Source organism: Solea senegalensis, linkage group LG2 (genome assembly GCF_019176455.1).
Source record: "Solea senegalensis isolate Sse05_10M linkage group LG2, IFAPA_SoseM_1, whole genome shotgun sequence".
Lineage (NCBI taxonomy): Eukaryota > Metazoa > Chordata > Actinopteri > Pleuronectiformes > Soleidae > Solea > Solea senegalensis.
The window spans coordinates 3,810,290-3,827,728 of record NC_058022.1 but is presented as its reverse complement, the minus strand read 5'-3'; the positions used below and the strand labels follow the sequence as shown (position 1 = coordinate 3,827,728).

Genomic DNA, 17,439 nt, shown 5'->3' with positions numbered 1-17,439 from the left:
CGGTTGCACTAGCAACGACCATCATGAAGTGCTTCGAGCGGGTGGTTAAGGACCACATCATTTCCATACTGCCTCCATCATACAACCCGCTCCAGTTTGCGTACCAACCTAACCGCTCCACTGAGGACGCCATCTCCACTGCTCTCCATCTGAGCCTGGAGCTCCTGGAGGACAAGAACACCCACGTGCGGATGCTGTTTCTGGACTTAAACTCAGTATTCAACACGATCATCCCCCAGGACCTGGTACACAAACTGGGCCCCCTGGGCCTCAACACCCCCCTGTGCAACTGGCTGCTGGACTTCCTCACTGACAGAACCCAGTCTGTCCGTGTGGGTAACAACACCTCAAGTGTCATCTCCCTGAGCACCGGTTCCCCACAGGGCTGCGTCCTGAGTCCCCTGCTGTTCACCCTGATGACCCACGACTGTCGTCCCAGGTACAACACCAACCACATCCTAAAATATGCAGACGACACAACAGTTGTGGGCCTCATTCAGGACAACAATGAACTGGCCTACAGAGAGGAAGTGCGACATCTGGTGGACTGGTGCAAGGTGAACAACCTGCTCCTGAATGTCGATTAGACAAAAGAGATCATCGCCGACTTCAGAAGATCCCGACCCAGCCATACACCACTCCTCATCAATGGCACAACGGTGGAGGTCGTCAGCAGTACCAAGTTCCTGGGGGTTCACATCACAGACAACCTCAGCTGGACACTTCACACTACCTCCCTGGTGAAGAAAGCCCAGCAGCGCCTACACTTCCTGCGACGGATGAGAAGGGTGTCTCTCCCCCCTCCCATCCTCTCCACCTTCTACAGAGGGACCATCGAGAGCCTGCTGACCAGTGGCATCTCTGTCTGGTCTGGGAGCTGCAGGGCCTCCGACTGGAAGTCTCTGCAGAGGGTGGTGAGAACAGCGGAGAAGATCATTGGGACTCCACTCCCACCCATCAAGGACATTGCACACAGGCGCGTGTGTTTTAGACACCATTTTGGGAGACATAAGGTTTAGAAATTGTTTGATCATTGGAGGTAGTTCTAGATCCAATTTAAACCTCGTCTGGATTACAGATTTTATTTGTAGATAATCAAAGGATGTGTTGCTGTTAATGCCATATTGTTCCACTCAGTTCTGAAATGGAATGAATTTGTTATCTTGGATAATTTGTTCCAGGTGCCTTATACCTTTTTCTTGCCATGATTTAATTTTTAGTGTTGTTTTATTCCATAGTATGTCTGGATTATTCCAGGTATTCCTGGTATGGACCAGAATGTTTTGTAGAATTCCACTGGGAATCCGTCTGGTCCTGGGGCTTTCCTGTTTGGCATATAATGTAGGGACTCATTTAGTTCAGCTATTGTGATATGGGACTCAGACTTCATTATTAAGTTTTGGTAGATATATAGAGTTTAAAAATGTGTTTATGTCTGTACTTGATGAGTTATTGTTTGATGAGTATAAGTTTTTATAGAAATCTCAGTAGGTTTTCTTTCTTCTTTTTAAATGAGGAGTATGAGATTATTCTACCCCTCATAACTGCTTTTGCATGACTGTTTTCTGAATACAGTTTTTAAGTTATTTGATTCAGTTGTGCACTACTGTCCATTCAAACTTCATTATATTTCTAAGTCACACAGTAGAGCTTTCTTCTGTAGCCTGGATTACTTGGTACTGCACCTTTATGAAATGCTAACATAACTGCATAGCTAGCCTCACAATCAGCTAGCCGTATCCCCTCTCCACACATTACATTGCACCAGAGTGGTTTGTAGCTGAGTGTGAAGCAGCCTGACTGAGAACCGGCACTTTCAAAGTCGTGTCTACACAGAGTAGAGCAGTTTGGTTTGATTGTGAAGCTAGCTATGCAGTTACGTCAGCATTTTATAAAGGGTCAGTACTATGTAATACAGGCTACAGAAGAAAGCTTCACTAATTAAATATATGTAAAAGTTAACAAATATTGATTTAAATGTGGAAAAAGTTAGCGTTATAAAATTCACAACACAAATATTTTTGAAGCTAAATGTGGTAAAATGTTGACGTTGTCTTCAGCTTGAGCCACTTTACAAACGGCACTTCATATGCTGTGGCGTCAATAGGGTAACTGAGGGTCAAGTAGGGAAAAGCTGAGTTTCACAGCAGAAGATGAGGTGGGGTGGTGGTGTTGGATGACAAACTGACAAACAAGAGGCACTGGGAAAGTCTCATCAATACAAGGTGAAAACAAAGAGGCAAAAGCACAAAATTGTGGCTTTGGCAGACTGTCAAACAGATTATACAGAGTGCATTTCTAACTGAGCTAAAAGCAGGGGGATTGACAACCAGTTCTTTTGGTTATGTTCAATGTAGGGGCCTCCTAAATCCTTTTTGCCTGGGGCTTTCCAAGTCTCTTGAACATGTGATTAAATCCCTTATTTTTTGGTTCTAAGTAACTGATGGTGTGGTGAATGTATTCGATCATTACATCACACAACACATGCAAATGTTGTTGGAAACAGAGGGAGGAGTAAGATGAATTCACTTTATTATGGAGATCACGGAGCAGAGAGACGACATTGCCTTGCAGCTTCTCTTCTCTCTGAGTATGGAGACACTGGAGGAAGCTGAACTCTGCTTTCCACATCACCTGAACACCTCATGCAAAAGGCAATTGCAGAATCATGGTCCAACTGTGTTCGTTTACATCATACTGTCCTGCATCTCTTTGCTCACTGTGATGCTGAATCTGCTCGTCATCATCGCTATCTCCCACTTCAGGCATGAAGAATAACTCAACCATATCTTATCTTACTTTTCTTACAGTCAAACATAATTTGCTTTGAGACAATAGAAATATTTTTGAAAATGATTTCAGTTACATACACACAGTGGAAAATGGAATGATGAATGGAAGTGATGTTGTGATATTTTTTGTCCAGGCAGCTCCACACCTCCACCAACCTCCTCCTCCTCTCTCTGGCTGTGGCAGACTTCCTCGTTGGTCTCCTACTGATGCCTGGTCAAATCATCCTCATGACTGGCTGCTGGTTTTTGGGGAGCTTGATTTGTGCTCTGTTTAACTATCTTACTTATATTCTTACATCTGCGTCAGTCGGAACTGTGGTTCTCATATCAGTTGACAGATATGTTGCCATTTGTGACCCTTTGTCTTACTCCACCAAAGTCACTCACCAACGAGTTCAAATAAGTGTTTGTGTGTGTTGGGCCTGTTCTCTGTTCTATAATGGTGTGATACTACATGTCTTCCTGAAAAATCCAGACGCATATAACTCCTGCTATGGAGAGTGCGTAGTTGTACTTGGCTTCATAACAGGAGTTTTTGATCTTGTTTTGACCTTTGTTGGCCCGATTGCTGTCATCGTAGTTCTGTATATCAAAGTATTTGTGGTGGCTGTGTCTCAGGCTCGAGCCATGAGGTCTCATATTACAGCTGTCACAGTCCAGGGCACAGTTAGTGTAAATGCTAACCAGTCTGTGAGAAAAGCAGCCAGGATTCTTGGTATTGTTGTTGTTGTCTTTGTGATATGTTTCTGTCCATATTTTTATCCCTCTCTCACAGACACATCACCAAGTTTTGCTTTTTTAAATTTTGGACTCTGGCTTCTTTATTGTAACTCCTGCATCAATCCAGTGATCTATGCTTCTTTCTATCCCTGGTTTAGGAGAGCTATCGTTCTCATTGTTACACTTCAGATATTGCGGCCTGACTCCCGTGATTCACGCATATTGTAGAAATGCCTTTAGCATCTTTTTCTTCACATTATCAAGACCTATTTATGTATTTTGAGGTGGTCAACGAATACATATTAAAATGAATACATAAATAACTGTACGGGTCTTTTTTCCTTATGGTGTTGAAGACAGACAAATACATCAAGGATTATGTTATAATAACCGTGAGCCTTCAACAGTGCCTTAAATGCATCAGTATTATTTGTGTTGGTGGCTTGGGTTTATTGTCATTGTCTGGCTTTGCTCTGGTGTAAAAAAATTAAACTTAACCTTGTTAAGCATCAGTAGCAAATCAACCCCAGTAAAGAAACATAACCTTGATAATCTGCTGGTACACATATGTTTTTTATTAAACCCTCCAAACAGACAGTAGATTCAGCAGTTTGGTGCTGTTTCTTGTGGTTCCACAGAGACAGCAAATACACATGGCAGGGCCTACACAGAGCCATCACAGAACTAAATAAATAAACGAAAGCAAAAACATTCATAGGGAAACACCACTGGAAAGTGCAATAACTGATGCTTCAGTCACTTTGTTTACACAAACCCAGGACAATCACTTCTCTCTTTTAAAGTGCCTTCTTTTTTCTGTTTTTACACCGGTCTTGCTGCTATATTTTGTTACCTTATGTTAATTTATACATAGCCATAGTTTCTGGAAAAAATGTAAACAACATTTCTTATTCTTATTTTATTGTTAATATTCTATTTTCTCTTTTAAAATTGTTATTTATATATTTGTATTTTGCACCAAGGGAGTGGCACCCAAATTTCGTTGTCCACAAAATAACGACAATAAAGGCTATTCTATTCTATTCTATTCTATACATATTACTGTGTGTTCTTCACACAAGAATTTGGGGGGAGTGGCTGCGGTGACCCCTGGAGAGGGAGCAGCCGAGTATTGATCCAGGTTGTAAAAACTGACCTTGATGAACATGGTTTACAGCTGCTGAAATGAACCCTGCACACCTGATTCCACTAATGTAATGAAGCACAAAACACACATATGGAAAAAAAAAGAGTGGGAGAAAGACACACCTGCCTATAGAGCTCCAGTAGCTCATGTCACAACCAAAGATACACTCTCTGGCATATTTACTTAAACCGTATTCTTCTTTACAATATACAATCATCCACATATGTATGAATGTATATGGAAAATGGTAGCCACACACACCCCTTTGCATACGGGGGGGGAGGCAAAAGACAACACAACCTGCCACCCAATAGGGCAAAGGCCGTAACAGTTAGCATTATGTTACGATAACTGCGCATGAACTGTGGTGAGCAGTATCGCTAAGTAGTACTCTTACTTGTTACCTACATCTCGTGTTAGCATGGTGGTAATGTAACCAGGTAGTCTGAACACCCTGTCGAAATATCTATGTTCTCAGGCTTTAGTGGTGTTACGCCTTGAGCGATAGGAGTTATAGTTCACTGATGACTTTTTTTCGGAGAAAGACAGACACGAGTGTGGAGAGTTTGATCTTAGTAGCATCAGCAGGAAGCTGTCATAAAGTGGAAAGGAAGCAAGGCTACTTTTAGAAGAGGTTTTTTTTAGTATGCTGTTGTGTTCTGGGGATGTTTGGTGTTGAACAGAGTGATTTTGTGTTGTGTCACCATGACCAAGCTTCACCCAGAACAGCAGCCAAACTTCCCAAGTATAATGGACACATGCAATTGGAGCAGTACCTTTCACAGGTGCAGTTAGCAGCATGGCACAGTGGCTGGAACAACAAAGAAGCAGCCACCCATCTGGCCCTGGAATTGGAAGGAAGGGCTTTGTAGGTGCTCCTTGACCTGGCCCCAGCAGAGTAGCGGAACCTCCAGGCCCTGACCCGAGCACTGGATAGGCGGTTTGGACGACGACCTTTCCCTAACCAAAGCAGGGACCATCTGGCCAGCCGTCGCCACCAAGAAGGTAAGAGCCTTTGCACTACATGCTCAACATGGATATCTGCAGCTTCCTGTAGCCGCTCAAGAGGAGCTTGCCCTCCACACTTTTCTGCAGGGACTTGCCCCAGAACGATTGCGGCAACATGTTCGACATGCCCCAAACCCTAAGTGAGGCTCTCTGTGAAGCTGAACGGGTTGAAGTGGTAATCTCCACGCCGCGGCCTGGCCAACAGAGGCCCCTCATTCCCCAACCGCACGTCAGGATGGCTATGACTATGAGGAGGAGGAGGTTGAAGAAGCATGTCAAGTTCAGTCTCCAGCACCACAGTCTCAGCGTTGGCGCACGCCAACCAGGTGACGGCCACCCCGGCCGGCTGACCGCTGCTACCGGTGTGATGAGCCTGGTCACATCACCCATAACTGCCCTGCACCAGCACCAAAGGCCAGAGCCAACCAGCCAGCGAAAAACAGCAGTGGAATGGTGTAGTGAGGGGCCCACCATTCCAGCAGTCAGCCCCCCTCCACGGCCGATGCATGCTGGTTGGACACCTAGGGCACACTAAAGGACTGTATCTGACCTGCCAACTTGATGGCCTGGTAGATACAGGGTGTACAATTTCCCTGGTACGACCTGGCATCCTGCCGGCACCACTGGTCCACTCACAGCTGCATGGTCACCAACCAATACACAGCTAATGACGGTGACAGGAGAAAAGGCTAGCATGAGAGGGAAAAATGTGTTTCAGTTTGGTGTTTAATGTGCATGTTCTGAGTGTTGTTGTTATGTCCTGTTGTGTTCTGGGGATGTTTGGTGTTGAACAGAGTGATTTTGTGTTGTGTCACCATGACCGAGTGTGGTGGGGCGGGTGATGATGTTCATCAAAGGTTTCTGTCTCAGGTTGGTAATAAATGTATGGACTTGTTCGCTGATGTGTGAATAGTGCGAGATCCATTGTTAAAACTTCAAATCTGTTTTGTGAGACTTTCTTCCACTTGAGCTCACCACAGTATGTTTTTTTGGAAAAAAATGTGTGAAAATGGTGAAGAAAGTGCTAAGTAATGGTTTGCTAATTCAGCTAACCTGAGCAGACACAGTTTATGTTATGTGGTTATGCATTGTGTGAAAATGATCTTTGTAAGCTGTTTTATTAAGCTTGTGTGGCAAGTTGAAGTGACCCGCATTCTTCATGGGTGCACTCAATCACCGGACAGAATCAGTCATCATTGCGTAATTGCGGGGCAGTGCCGCCCACTGTTATATATATGGGCAGGTGACTGCGCCTCTGATGTGCGTCATACCCTCCTCCCAGATGTTGTGATCAGATTCAGATCGTGGTTTGGCATGGCCGTGACAGATAGATCGGTGATCCATACTCCCTAATTGTGCGAGTCTGCTGCATTGTCCGTGCGGAGCTGAAGTGTGCTCCCTCCACTGTGGGTGAACACATCGCCTGTGAATCGCGGTGCCGCGGCCCTGTAGCAACCTCAACCTCCAAGCCGTGGCTGACTGCTGTTCTGTCTCCCTCTCTTTTATTGTTTCAGTTCATGTGTATGAGTAGTCTACAGTGTCACCAATTAAGACTTCTTTTATCAATGAGTATTTTTAATGATTGTTAATAAAATATTTGCTTATTGTTGGAATCACGTCTCATCTCAAGTGCTTTTTTTGAATCTGTGCCCTTAGTCTAGGGGGAGACTTAACGTGGGCTATATTACTGATTTTAGTTAGTTATTTCCTCGGGGTGGAATTCCCTGAGGTGGCGTTGTCGGTTTGTCCTCACTTCCTACCATTCCACCACACTTGGTATGATGCAAAGTTAAAGTGTGTGTGAGTGAAATGTTATTATGTGTGATATTGTGTGTGACACAAAAAAACAACACACAATGTGGACTATTAATAAGGACAATTAATGATTTTCCTGCACCTTTTGTGCACGCTATTTTTATTTGTTAAGCTGTTCTACAGATGTGATTGAGTTGCACAAGCTGCCTCCATCTCGCTGCCTTCTGGTTTCCACCTCACCATTCCCCTCATCACTGCTCACTGGATCTTCAGTCATCATCTCTGCCATTCCCAACATTAATTTATGTAAGTGGCTATACTGGTTGTGAACATAATCGTTCAGCTAATTTTCACTGCAAGGTTTAACTCTTTTAGTTCCCCTATTTGTTCCAGTGATGATAATTTACATGCATTTGGGTCAGATGTGTATGTAAATTTGGTAAAAGTGAATACAATAAGGAAGTTAAAACAACAGTAAACGTTAATGAAGAAACAATACAGTGATTTCAAAGTATTCAGTTGTTGGTGTGAATTATTACAGGAAGAATTTAAGGGTTTTATGTACTCTACTGTTCTATATCAATGCTGGTTTTATAATCTTTTATAATGCTAGAGTTATAAATCTCTGTTTTATCCAGTTCTGTCATATATTTTCCCCATCACATGTTTAAAAAACTCAAAGCAGTAACTTCACTGGATTGACTGAGTTACAATAGAACCTCACTTAACACTTCAGATATTACACCCAAGGCTTTTGTTTATGTGAAGACGTATATTTTCCTGATTTACTTGCATGTACCCAAATGACTATTTCTATTTCTAACATATATAAATATAACGTGCAAAGAGAAGTGTGGTGTATGTGTTCTTGGAGCACTTAGTATTTTTGACAGTCTTAAGTCTTATTTTTTACAATGCTGAGGAACTTAGATGTATGGAGGGTGTATTTCATCAGTCAAGCAGTTTAATGAGTGAGGTATTTAATGTAAAATAATGTCCATTATTATGTTTAAGTCATGCATAATCACCTCTAGAGTTATGTCTGATGTGACAACACAGTAAGAACGACGTTGTTTATTAGTGCACTGTTTTTATGTGCATTTATGTGTTTCTTGGAATTATTAAAAAAAAAAAGTCTTATAGTTGCAATAACATCTTTCTTTGATTTTATACTGTTACTTATTATGATAAGCAGGTCTGCATGAGTTTATCATAATAGGATTGATAATAAGAGATGCATAATCCCTGTTCTATTCCCGTGTTGACATGTTTTGAAAACAACAAAAACAAAGCAGCAACATCAAAAAATATTTATTTTCATGTTCATGTTCACCACTTTAAAATACATAAAAGGTTTTGACAAAGCTCACATTCATAAAGGTTTAACAAACCGTTTTCGACAAACATAAGGCATTTCTACAGTATGTGTGAATCACAGGAGTCAGGAGGTGTGCCAGGTATAATCCAGGATTTAGTATTGTTATTATCAGTGACAGTACTGTATGAAAAGTCACATAACCAAAAGAAAACATACATACAATGAGGGGAAATAACTCGGATTTGCTCCCAAAGTCCTGAGAGTTCTTAGTTAGTTAGAGATTTCTGTGGGTTAACATTATACATGCATAAAATACAAGTAAACATACACATTTTAACAAAATCAAAAGTTTTCTTAAATTGTACATGGACTTATTTATAAACTTGAAAATAGCAGAACACATGTTCTTTGTTTAAGAAGAACCAAAGTAATTATGCTGCCAACAGTGCTTCCATAAAATACCTTACTGATGAGGATATGACTTAATACTTGACATTCTTAAAAATACATTTACTCATTGTTATTATCTGTTACTGAGTGTAGTTTTCTTTTTATTTTATAAGATTTAAATATATATATTACTATTTTTGACATTTCTATATGTTCTATAGCAGTCTTATCAGTTCAGTGTTTTCCTGATTCAAGGGTTAGGTAAACATAAAAAACATAGAATAAATGTGTATTTTAAAAGGTCACTTTCCGGTTTTGATCTTGTCCTGAGGAGTTAAGTTGAATTTTTTTTTTTTTTTTGTAAGACAAACATTAATGTATTTGCCCAAGTGAAGCCAGAAAAAATCCAAAATGAGCCTGCTGTTGATTCATTAGAATCAGTAAAAAAGATTATATTGTTAACTTTATGTATAATGTGCAATCCTTGTTCTATGTCACTCACACACGCACACACTACTCACAGAGAGAGAGAGACAATTTTCAGCGACATGTACACAAGCAAAAATATTTTTTCACCACCTGAGAATAAATCATTGAGATGTGTTAACATTTCTGTAGTATGTGTGTATCACAGGAGCCAGGCTGCAATATCTTTAGTGTAACAATGAGTTTGATAGATCTCCTAAACCAGGGATAGAAAGAAGCATAGATGACTGGATTGATGCAGGAGTTAAAATAAAGGAGCAAGACCCCAAAAAAAGAAACATACATAGAGAATGAACTGACAATGAAAGAGGGAGAAAAATATGGACAGAAACATATCAAGAACACAACCACAACAATACCAAGAATCTTGGCTGCTTTTCTCTCAGATTTCTTAGCCGTGACAGCACCTGTGCCCTGGACTGTGACAGCAGTAATGTGAGACCTCATGGCTCGAGCTTGAGCCACAGCCACCACAAATACTTTCATATACAGAACTACGATGACAGCAATCGGGCCAACAAAGGTCAAAGCAATATCAACAACTCCTGTTATTTGGCCCATTAGAAATACACAGTCTCCATAGCAGGTATTAAATTGATCTGGATCACTCAGGAATACATTCATTATCACACCGTTATAGAAGACAGAGCAGGCCCAACACAGAGAGACACTTATTTTGACTTGTTTCTCAGTGACTTTGGTGGTGTAAGACAAAGGGTCACAAATGGCCACATATCGGTCAACTGATATGAGCACCATGGTTCCCACTGAGGCAGATGTCAGACTAAAGGAGGCAAAGTAAAACACACCACAAATGAAGGTCCCCAAAAACCAGCAGCCACTTATCATAACCATTTGACCCGGCAGCAGCAGGAGGCCAACGAAGAAGTCTGACACAGCCAGAGAGAGGAGGAGGAGGTTGGTGGTGTTCTGGAGCTGCCTGCACAGAAAGAATATCATCACAGAGACAAATGATCACATGCTGGGTGATACTAGTTTTTTTTCTACATGCTACTAGATGTATACATAAAATGCATGTAACTGAACACATTTCAACAATATTTCTCAGGTTCAAACAAATGACAATAAGACATAGAAATGAATTTATCTTCATACCTGAAGTGGGAGATAGAGATGATGACAAGCAGATTGAGCATCACGGTGAGCAAAGAGATGCAGGTCAGTATGACGTACAGGAATACAGTTGGACCACTGTGGTCCAATGTCCTTTTGCACGAGATGTTTGGGAACTGTGGAAAGCAGAGTTCATCTCCTACCAGAGTCTCCATACTCGGAGAGAAGAGAGGAGAAGAGAAGAGAAGAGAAGAGAAGAGAAGAGAAGCTACAGAGCAGTAGCATCTATCTGCTTCATGATCTCCATAATAAGGTGGATTCATCTCGCTCCTCCTTCTGTTCCCATCTGTTGGATGATGTAATACATTCACTGCACCATTAGGTATGTTAATCAAAATTAGGATGTCAATCAAATATTGATATTAGAATTGATTAGAATTTGTTATTTTTGCAAACACACACACACACACACACACATGTACAGGCTATAAACTGCCAATTGTGCTATGACAGCCAGGATTTACTCCAGCCACGTGATGGAGGATAAAGCGGCAGAAAAATGAATGAATGGATGTTCATTGTTCGTGGTGGAGGTGGACGCATCGAATGAGGGGGTTGGGTGGTCCTGTCCCAGAGGGCGGCTCAGGACAACAGACTTCACCCCTGCGCCTTCCTGTCCAGGAAGCTCACCTCAGCAGAGTGGAATTACGACGTGGGAAACAAAGAGCTCCTGGCAGTGAAGGTGGCTCTGGAAGAGTGGAGGCATTGGCTGGAGGGGGCTCAGCTTCCTTTTTTGGTTTGGACCAATCATAAGAACCTGGAATACATACATAAAGCAAAAAGACTCAATTCACGTCAAACCCGGTGGACCTTGTTTTTCAACCGTTTTAATTTTGTCCTCTTACAGACCTGGGTCCAAGAATGGGAAGCCTGATGCCCTCTCTCGCCTCCATGACCCAGAGCCCATGGCCAAGGATCCTGAACCAATCCTTCCACTGAACTGTGTGGTTGGAGCAGTGACTTGGCCTATAGAAACCCGGGTAAAAAGTGAACTCGGTGTGAACCCGGCGCCTAGTGGCTGTCCACCTAATAGGCTATATGTCCTAGAAACCATGCAGTCTCAGGTCATACATTGGGCTCACACCTCACTACTTACCTCTCATCCGGGGGCCAGATGGACGGACTATGTGATCCGGCAAAGGTTCTGGTGGCTTGGCCTGGACCAGGACATTAGGGAATACGTTGCAGCGTGCACGGTGTGTGCACGGAATAAGACTTCCTCCAGGACCCAGCAGGGTCCTTTACAGCCGCTTCCAGTTCCTAGTTGTCCCTGGTCCGACATCTCCTTGGACTTTGTTACCGGTCTGCCAGCCTCCAGTGGGAACACCACCATCCTCACTGTGGTAGACCAGTTCCCGGTTCTCGATGGTGCACTTTGTGGCCCTGCCTAAACTACCCACGGCAAAAGAGACAGCCAGATATTAAGGATTCATGGAATTCTCAGAGATATCGTGTTGGACCAGGGCCCCCAATTCACATCCAGGTTCTGGAAGTTCTGCACCCTGCTGAGCGTCATGGTCAGCCTCACGTCTGGATACCATCCCCAATCCAATGGGCAGACGGAGAGGATGAACCAGGAACTGGAAAGCTGCTTGCGCTGCTTTGTGTCCCAGAACCCAGCAACTTGGAGCGAGCATCTGACATGGGTGGAGTATGCACATAATTCATTGCCCATGGCTATCAACCTCCTCTGTTCCCAGGTACAGAAAAGGAGGTGGTGGTGCCGTCCGCACATGCCTTGGTGAGGAGATGCCGTCGGGTGTGGGCAGCTGCTCGCCGAATTCTCCTGGGGAGTTCTGCCCGCATGAAAACAGCGGCTGATCGCCGGCGGCGGGCGGCACTGGAGTACAGGCCAGGGCAGAGGGTGTGGTTATCAACTAGGGACCTCCCCCTCCATGTCGACTCCAAGAAGCTCGCTCCACGGTTTGTTGGTCCCTTTCCAGTGTGAAAAGTCAAGTGTGCACCCAACATTCCACGTCAGTAGACTCAAGCCGGTTACAGAGAGCCCTCTGGTTCCCCCATCCAGACCCCCTCCACCCCCAGAATGATTGATGGTGACCCAGTGTATGCAGTGAAAAAACTCCTAGCAGTCAGGAAAAGAGGGCGGGGTCATCAATTCCTGGTGGACTGGGAAGAGTATGGTCCTGAAGAGCACTCATGGGTACCTGCCAGCTTCATCTTGGATGACAACCTCATCCGTGACTTTGAGAGACGAGACCGACAACAACCTGGTCCGCCAGGAGCCGTCCCTGGGGGGACAAGTTGTGTTAGTTGGTTTTAGTTCAGTCTCACTTCCTGTTTTATTTTGTGTTAGTTTTAGTTCAGTGGCACTTTCTGTTTTATGTTGTTAGTTAGTTAGTTTTAGATCAATGTCACGTCCTGTTTTATTTTGGTAAGGGGTTTCTCTACTTCCTGTGAGCACCTTGTCTGTCTTGTTCTGTGTCTCGTCCGATTCCATGATTGTGTTCACCTGGTGCTCATTACCCTCACTCCCTTCTTATACTCCCTTCTCCCACTTTCGATGCCAGTGTGTCGTCAGCGTCTGTGCCCCGTGAAGTTTTGAAATTCAAGTCAGAGATCTTTTCGTTGTGAAAGTATAGCTTAAGTTTTGTTGTTTTCTCAGTCATTACAAGTCTAGTTTTTTAGCTTAGCATTTAGCTATTTCCCAAGCTTCTTCCTGCTCACTTTCTGTAAACCACCAATCATGCTATGGCAGCCAGGATTTGCTACAGCCACGTCATGGAGGATAAAGCGGCAGAAAAATGAATGAATGGATGAATGGTGTCTCTGAAAGTTGGTCTTACATAAAAGGAGGACGTCAATACTGCATGTGTGTGTGATGCTCAAGCATGTTTTGAACAAACATGGCATAATAGCAGATATTAATTAGGGTTACACCCGAGGTTTAAGAGAGACAGATATTGTTCAATGTAAGGGTAGGTCACACACAATGCTTGATACATAAACCTGATGAAGAAGAAAAATTAATAATATTTAAAAACGTTCTAAATGTGTTCAAATTAAGTGACCTAAGACTTCTGCACAGCAATGAATGGGTTACGGTTTTCAACAGCTGCTGCAAACAAGAAAATCCTAATTATGTTGTTTTTTTTAGTTGTATGACCTTTTATACTGTTGTTAATGATAATAATAAGTATTATGAGTGAGGCTCTTTGTGTCCAGGCAGCTCCACACCTCCACCAACCTCCTCCTCCTCTCTCTGACTGTGGCAGACTTCCTCGTTGGCCTCCTGCTGATGCCGGTTAAAATCATCTTCTTGAGTGGCTTCTGGTTTTTGAGCGTGATCTGTGGTCTGTTCTACTATGCCTCTTTCATTCTGACATCTGCGTCAGTGGGAACCATGGCCAGAGTGGAGATGTAATATCTCCACCTTGTCCTAGGTCTACCCAGCTGGACATGCCTGATACACCTCCCTTGGGAGGCGCCCAGGAGGCATCCTCACCAGATACCCGAACCACCTCAACTGGCTCCTGTTCTATCCAGATCTATCATATATTTTCCCCAATCATTACATTACATGTCATTTTGCAGACGCTTTTATCCAAAGCGACTTACAATGGGTATGAGCACAATCAGCCAGGGGTGGAATCGAACTTGCAACCATTGCGACCATGATGTCTTTCGCTTTTGTACATGTGAAGACGTATAATTTCCTGATTTACTTGCATGTAACCAAATGACTATTTCTATTTCTAACATATAACGTGCAAAGAGAAGTGTGGTGTACGTGTTCTTAGAGCACTTTGTATTTTTGACAAAGTCTTAAGTTTTATTTTTTACAATGCTGAGGAACTTAGATGTATGGAGGGTGTATTTCATCAGCCAAACAGTTTAATGAGTGAGGTATTTAATGTAAAATAATGTCCATTATTATGTTTGTCATGCATAATCACCTCTAGAGTTATGTCTGACGTGACAACACAGTATGAATGACGTTGTTTATTAGTGCACTGCTTTTATATGCATTTATGTGTTTCTTGGAATTGTTAAAGAAAAAAAAAGTCTTACAGTTGCAATAACATCTTTCTTTGATGTTATACTGATACTTATTATCATAAGCAATGTCTGCATGAGTTTATCATAGGATTGATAATAAGAGATGCATAATCTCTGTTCTATTGTTTTGAAAACAACAAAAACAAAGCAGCAACATCAAAACATATTTATTTTCATGTTCATGTTGACCATTTCAAAATACAAAAAAAGTTTTGACAAAGTTCACATTCATGAAGGTTTAACAAACCGTTTTCTACAAACATAAGGCATTTCTACAGTATGTGTGAATCACAGGAGTCAGGAGGTGCACCAGGTATAATCCAGGATTTAGTATTGTTATTATCAGTGACAGTACTGTATGAAAAGTCACATAACCAAAAGAAAACATACATACAATGAGGTGAAATAACTAGGATTTGCTCCCAAAGTCCTGAGAGTTCTTAGTTAGTTAGAGATTTATCTGGGTTAACATTATACATGCATAAAATACAAGTAAACATACATATTTTAACAAAATCAAACGTTTTCTTAAACTGTACATGAACTTATTTATAAACTTGAAAATAGCAGGACACAGGTTCTTTGTTTAAGAAGAACCAAAGTAATTATGCTGCCAACAGTGCTTCTATAAAATACCTCATTACTGATGAGGATATGACTTAATACTTGTGCTGACCTTCTTAAAAACACATTTACACATTGTTATTATCTGTTACTGAGTGTAGTTTTATTTTTATTTTATAAGATTTAAATATATATTACTATTTTTGACATTTCTATATGTTCTATAGCAGTCTTATCAGTTCAGTGTTTTTCAGCTGTTTTCCTGATTCAAGTGTTAGGTAAACAAAAAAAAATAGAAGAAATGTGTATTTTAAAAGGTTACTTTCCGGTTTTGATCTTGTCCTGAGGAGTTAAGTTGAATTATTTTTATTTTTTTTCCAGACAAACATTAATGTATTTGCCCAAGTGAAGCCAGAAAAATCCAAAATGAGCCTGCTGTTGATTCATTAGAATCAATAAAAGAGATTATATTGTTAGATTTATGTTATAATGTGCAATCCTTGTTCTTATCACTCACACACACATGCACACATTCCTTGCACACAGAGAGAGACACAATATTCAGTGACATGTACAAAAGCAAAAATATTTTTTTCACCACCTGAGAATAAATCATTGAGATGTGTTAACATTTCTGTAGTATGTGTGTATCACAGGAGCCAGGCTGCAATATCTTTAGTGTAACAATGAGTTTGATAGATCTCCTAAACCAGGGATAGAAAGAAGCATAGATGACTGGATTGATGCAGGAGTTAAAATACAGGACCAAGACCCCAAAAAAAGAAACATAGATAGAGAATGAACTGACAATGAAAGAGGCACAAAAATATGGACAGAAACATATCACAAACACAACCACAACAATACCAAGAATCCTGGCTGCTTTTCTCTCAGATTTCTTAGCCGTGACAGCACCTGTGCCCTGGACTGTGACAGCAGTAATGTGAGACCTCATGGCTCGAGCTTGAGCCACAGCCACCACAAATACTTTCATATACAGAACTACGATGACAGCAACTGGGCCAACAAAGGACACAGCAACATCAACAGCTCCTGTTATTTGGCCCATTAGAAATACACACCCTCCATAGCAGGTATTAAATTGATCTGGATCACTCAGGAAGACATTCATTATCACACCGTTATAGAAGACAGAGCAGGCCCAACACAGAGAGACACTTATTTTGACTCGTTTCTCAGTGACTTTGGTTGGGTAAGACAAAGGGTCACAAATGGCCACATATCGGTCAACTGATATGAGCACCATGGTTCCCACTGAGGCAGATGTCAGACTAAAGGAGGCAAAGTAAAACGCACCACAAATGAAGGTCCCCAAAAACCAGCAGCCACTTATCATAACCATTTGACCCGGCAGCAGCAGGAGGCCAACGAAGAAGTCTGACACAGCCAGAGAGAGGAGGAGGAGGTTGGTGGAGTTCTGGAGCTGCCTGCACAGAAAGAATATCATCACAGAGACAAATGATCACATGCTGGGTGATACTAGTTTTTTGTTTTTTTTCTACATGCTACTATGTCTGTAGTAGCAGTTCAAGTCTAGTTGTAGTGGAAATACTTTTATGATGTACATAAAATAAATAGACATACACATAAAATACATGTAAATGAACACATTTCAACAATATTTCTCAGGTTCAAACAAATGACAATAAGACATAGAAATGAATGTATCTTCATACCTGAAGTGGGAGATAGAGATGATGACGAGCAGATTGAGCATCACGGTGAGCAAAGAGATGCAGGTCAGTGTGACATACAGGAATACAGCTGGACCACCGTGGTCCAACGTCTTTTTGCACGAGATGTTTGGGAACTGTGGAAAGCAGAGTTCATCTGCGTCCAGAGTCTCCATACTCGGAGAGAAGAGAAGAGAACAGAAGAGAAGAGAAGCTACATAGCAGTAGCATCTATCTGCTCCATGATCTCCATAATAAGGTGGATTCATCTCGCTCCTCCCTCTGTTCCCATCTGTTGGGTGATGTAATACATTCACCTCTCCATTAGGTACTTTGAATTAAAATTAGGATGTCAATCAAATATTGATATTAGAATTGATTAGAATGTGTTATTTTTGCACACACACATACATA

The 17,439-nt window shown here is 41.9% G+C and overlaps 3 protein-coding genes across 3 annotated transcripts; 1 reads left to right on the top strand and 2 right to left on the bottom strand.

Annotated features, from left to right (window-relative positions):
• The first annotated feature begins 2,478 nt into the window (after positions 1 to 2,478).
• Positions 2,479 to 3,800, top strand: LOC122785613 (trace amine-associated receptor 13c-like). The gene is made up of 2 exons (XM_044051502.1): positions 2,479 to 2,765; positions 2,927 to 3,800. Exons 1-2 carry the CDS (start codon positions 2,536 to 2,538, stop codon positions 3,738 to 3,740), a joined length of 1,044 nt encoding a protein of 347 aa, XP_043907437.1. The 5' UTR covers positions 2,479 to 2,535; the 3' UTR covers positions 3,741 to 3,800.
• Positions 3,801 to 9,657: 5,857 nt separating this feature from the next.
• Positions 9,658 to 10,937, bottom strand: LOC122785597 (trace amine-associated receptor 13c-like). The gene is made up of 2 exons (XM_044051480.1): positions 10,733 to 10,937; positions 9,658 to 10,556 (listed from the first exon to the last, which is right to left on the bottom strand). The coding sequence occupies exons 1-2, from the start codon at positions 10,903 to 10,905 to the stop codon at positions 9,734 to 9,736; spliced, it is 996 nt and encodes a 331-aa protein (XP_043907415.1). The 5' UTR covers positions 10,906 to 10,937; the 3' UTR covers positions 9,658 to 9,733.
• A 4,559-nt stretch (positions 10,938 to 15,496) lies between these two features.
• On the bottom strand, positions 15,497 to 17,233 carry LOC122785591 (trace amine-associated receptor 13c-like). Its single transcript, XM_044051468.1, has 2 exons — positions 17,029 to 17,233; positions 15,497 to 16,779 (listed from the first exon to the last, which is right to left on the bottom strand). The coding sequence occupies exons 1-2, from the start codon at positions 17,199 to 17,201 to the stop codon at positions 15,957 to 15,959; spliced, it is 996 nt and encodes a 331-aa protein (XP_043907403.1). The 5' UTR covers positions 17,202 to 17,233; the 3' UTR covers positions 15,497 to 15,956.
• Positions 17,234 to 17,439: the final 206 nt, after the last annotated feature.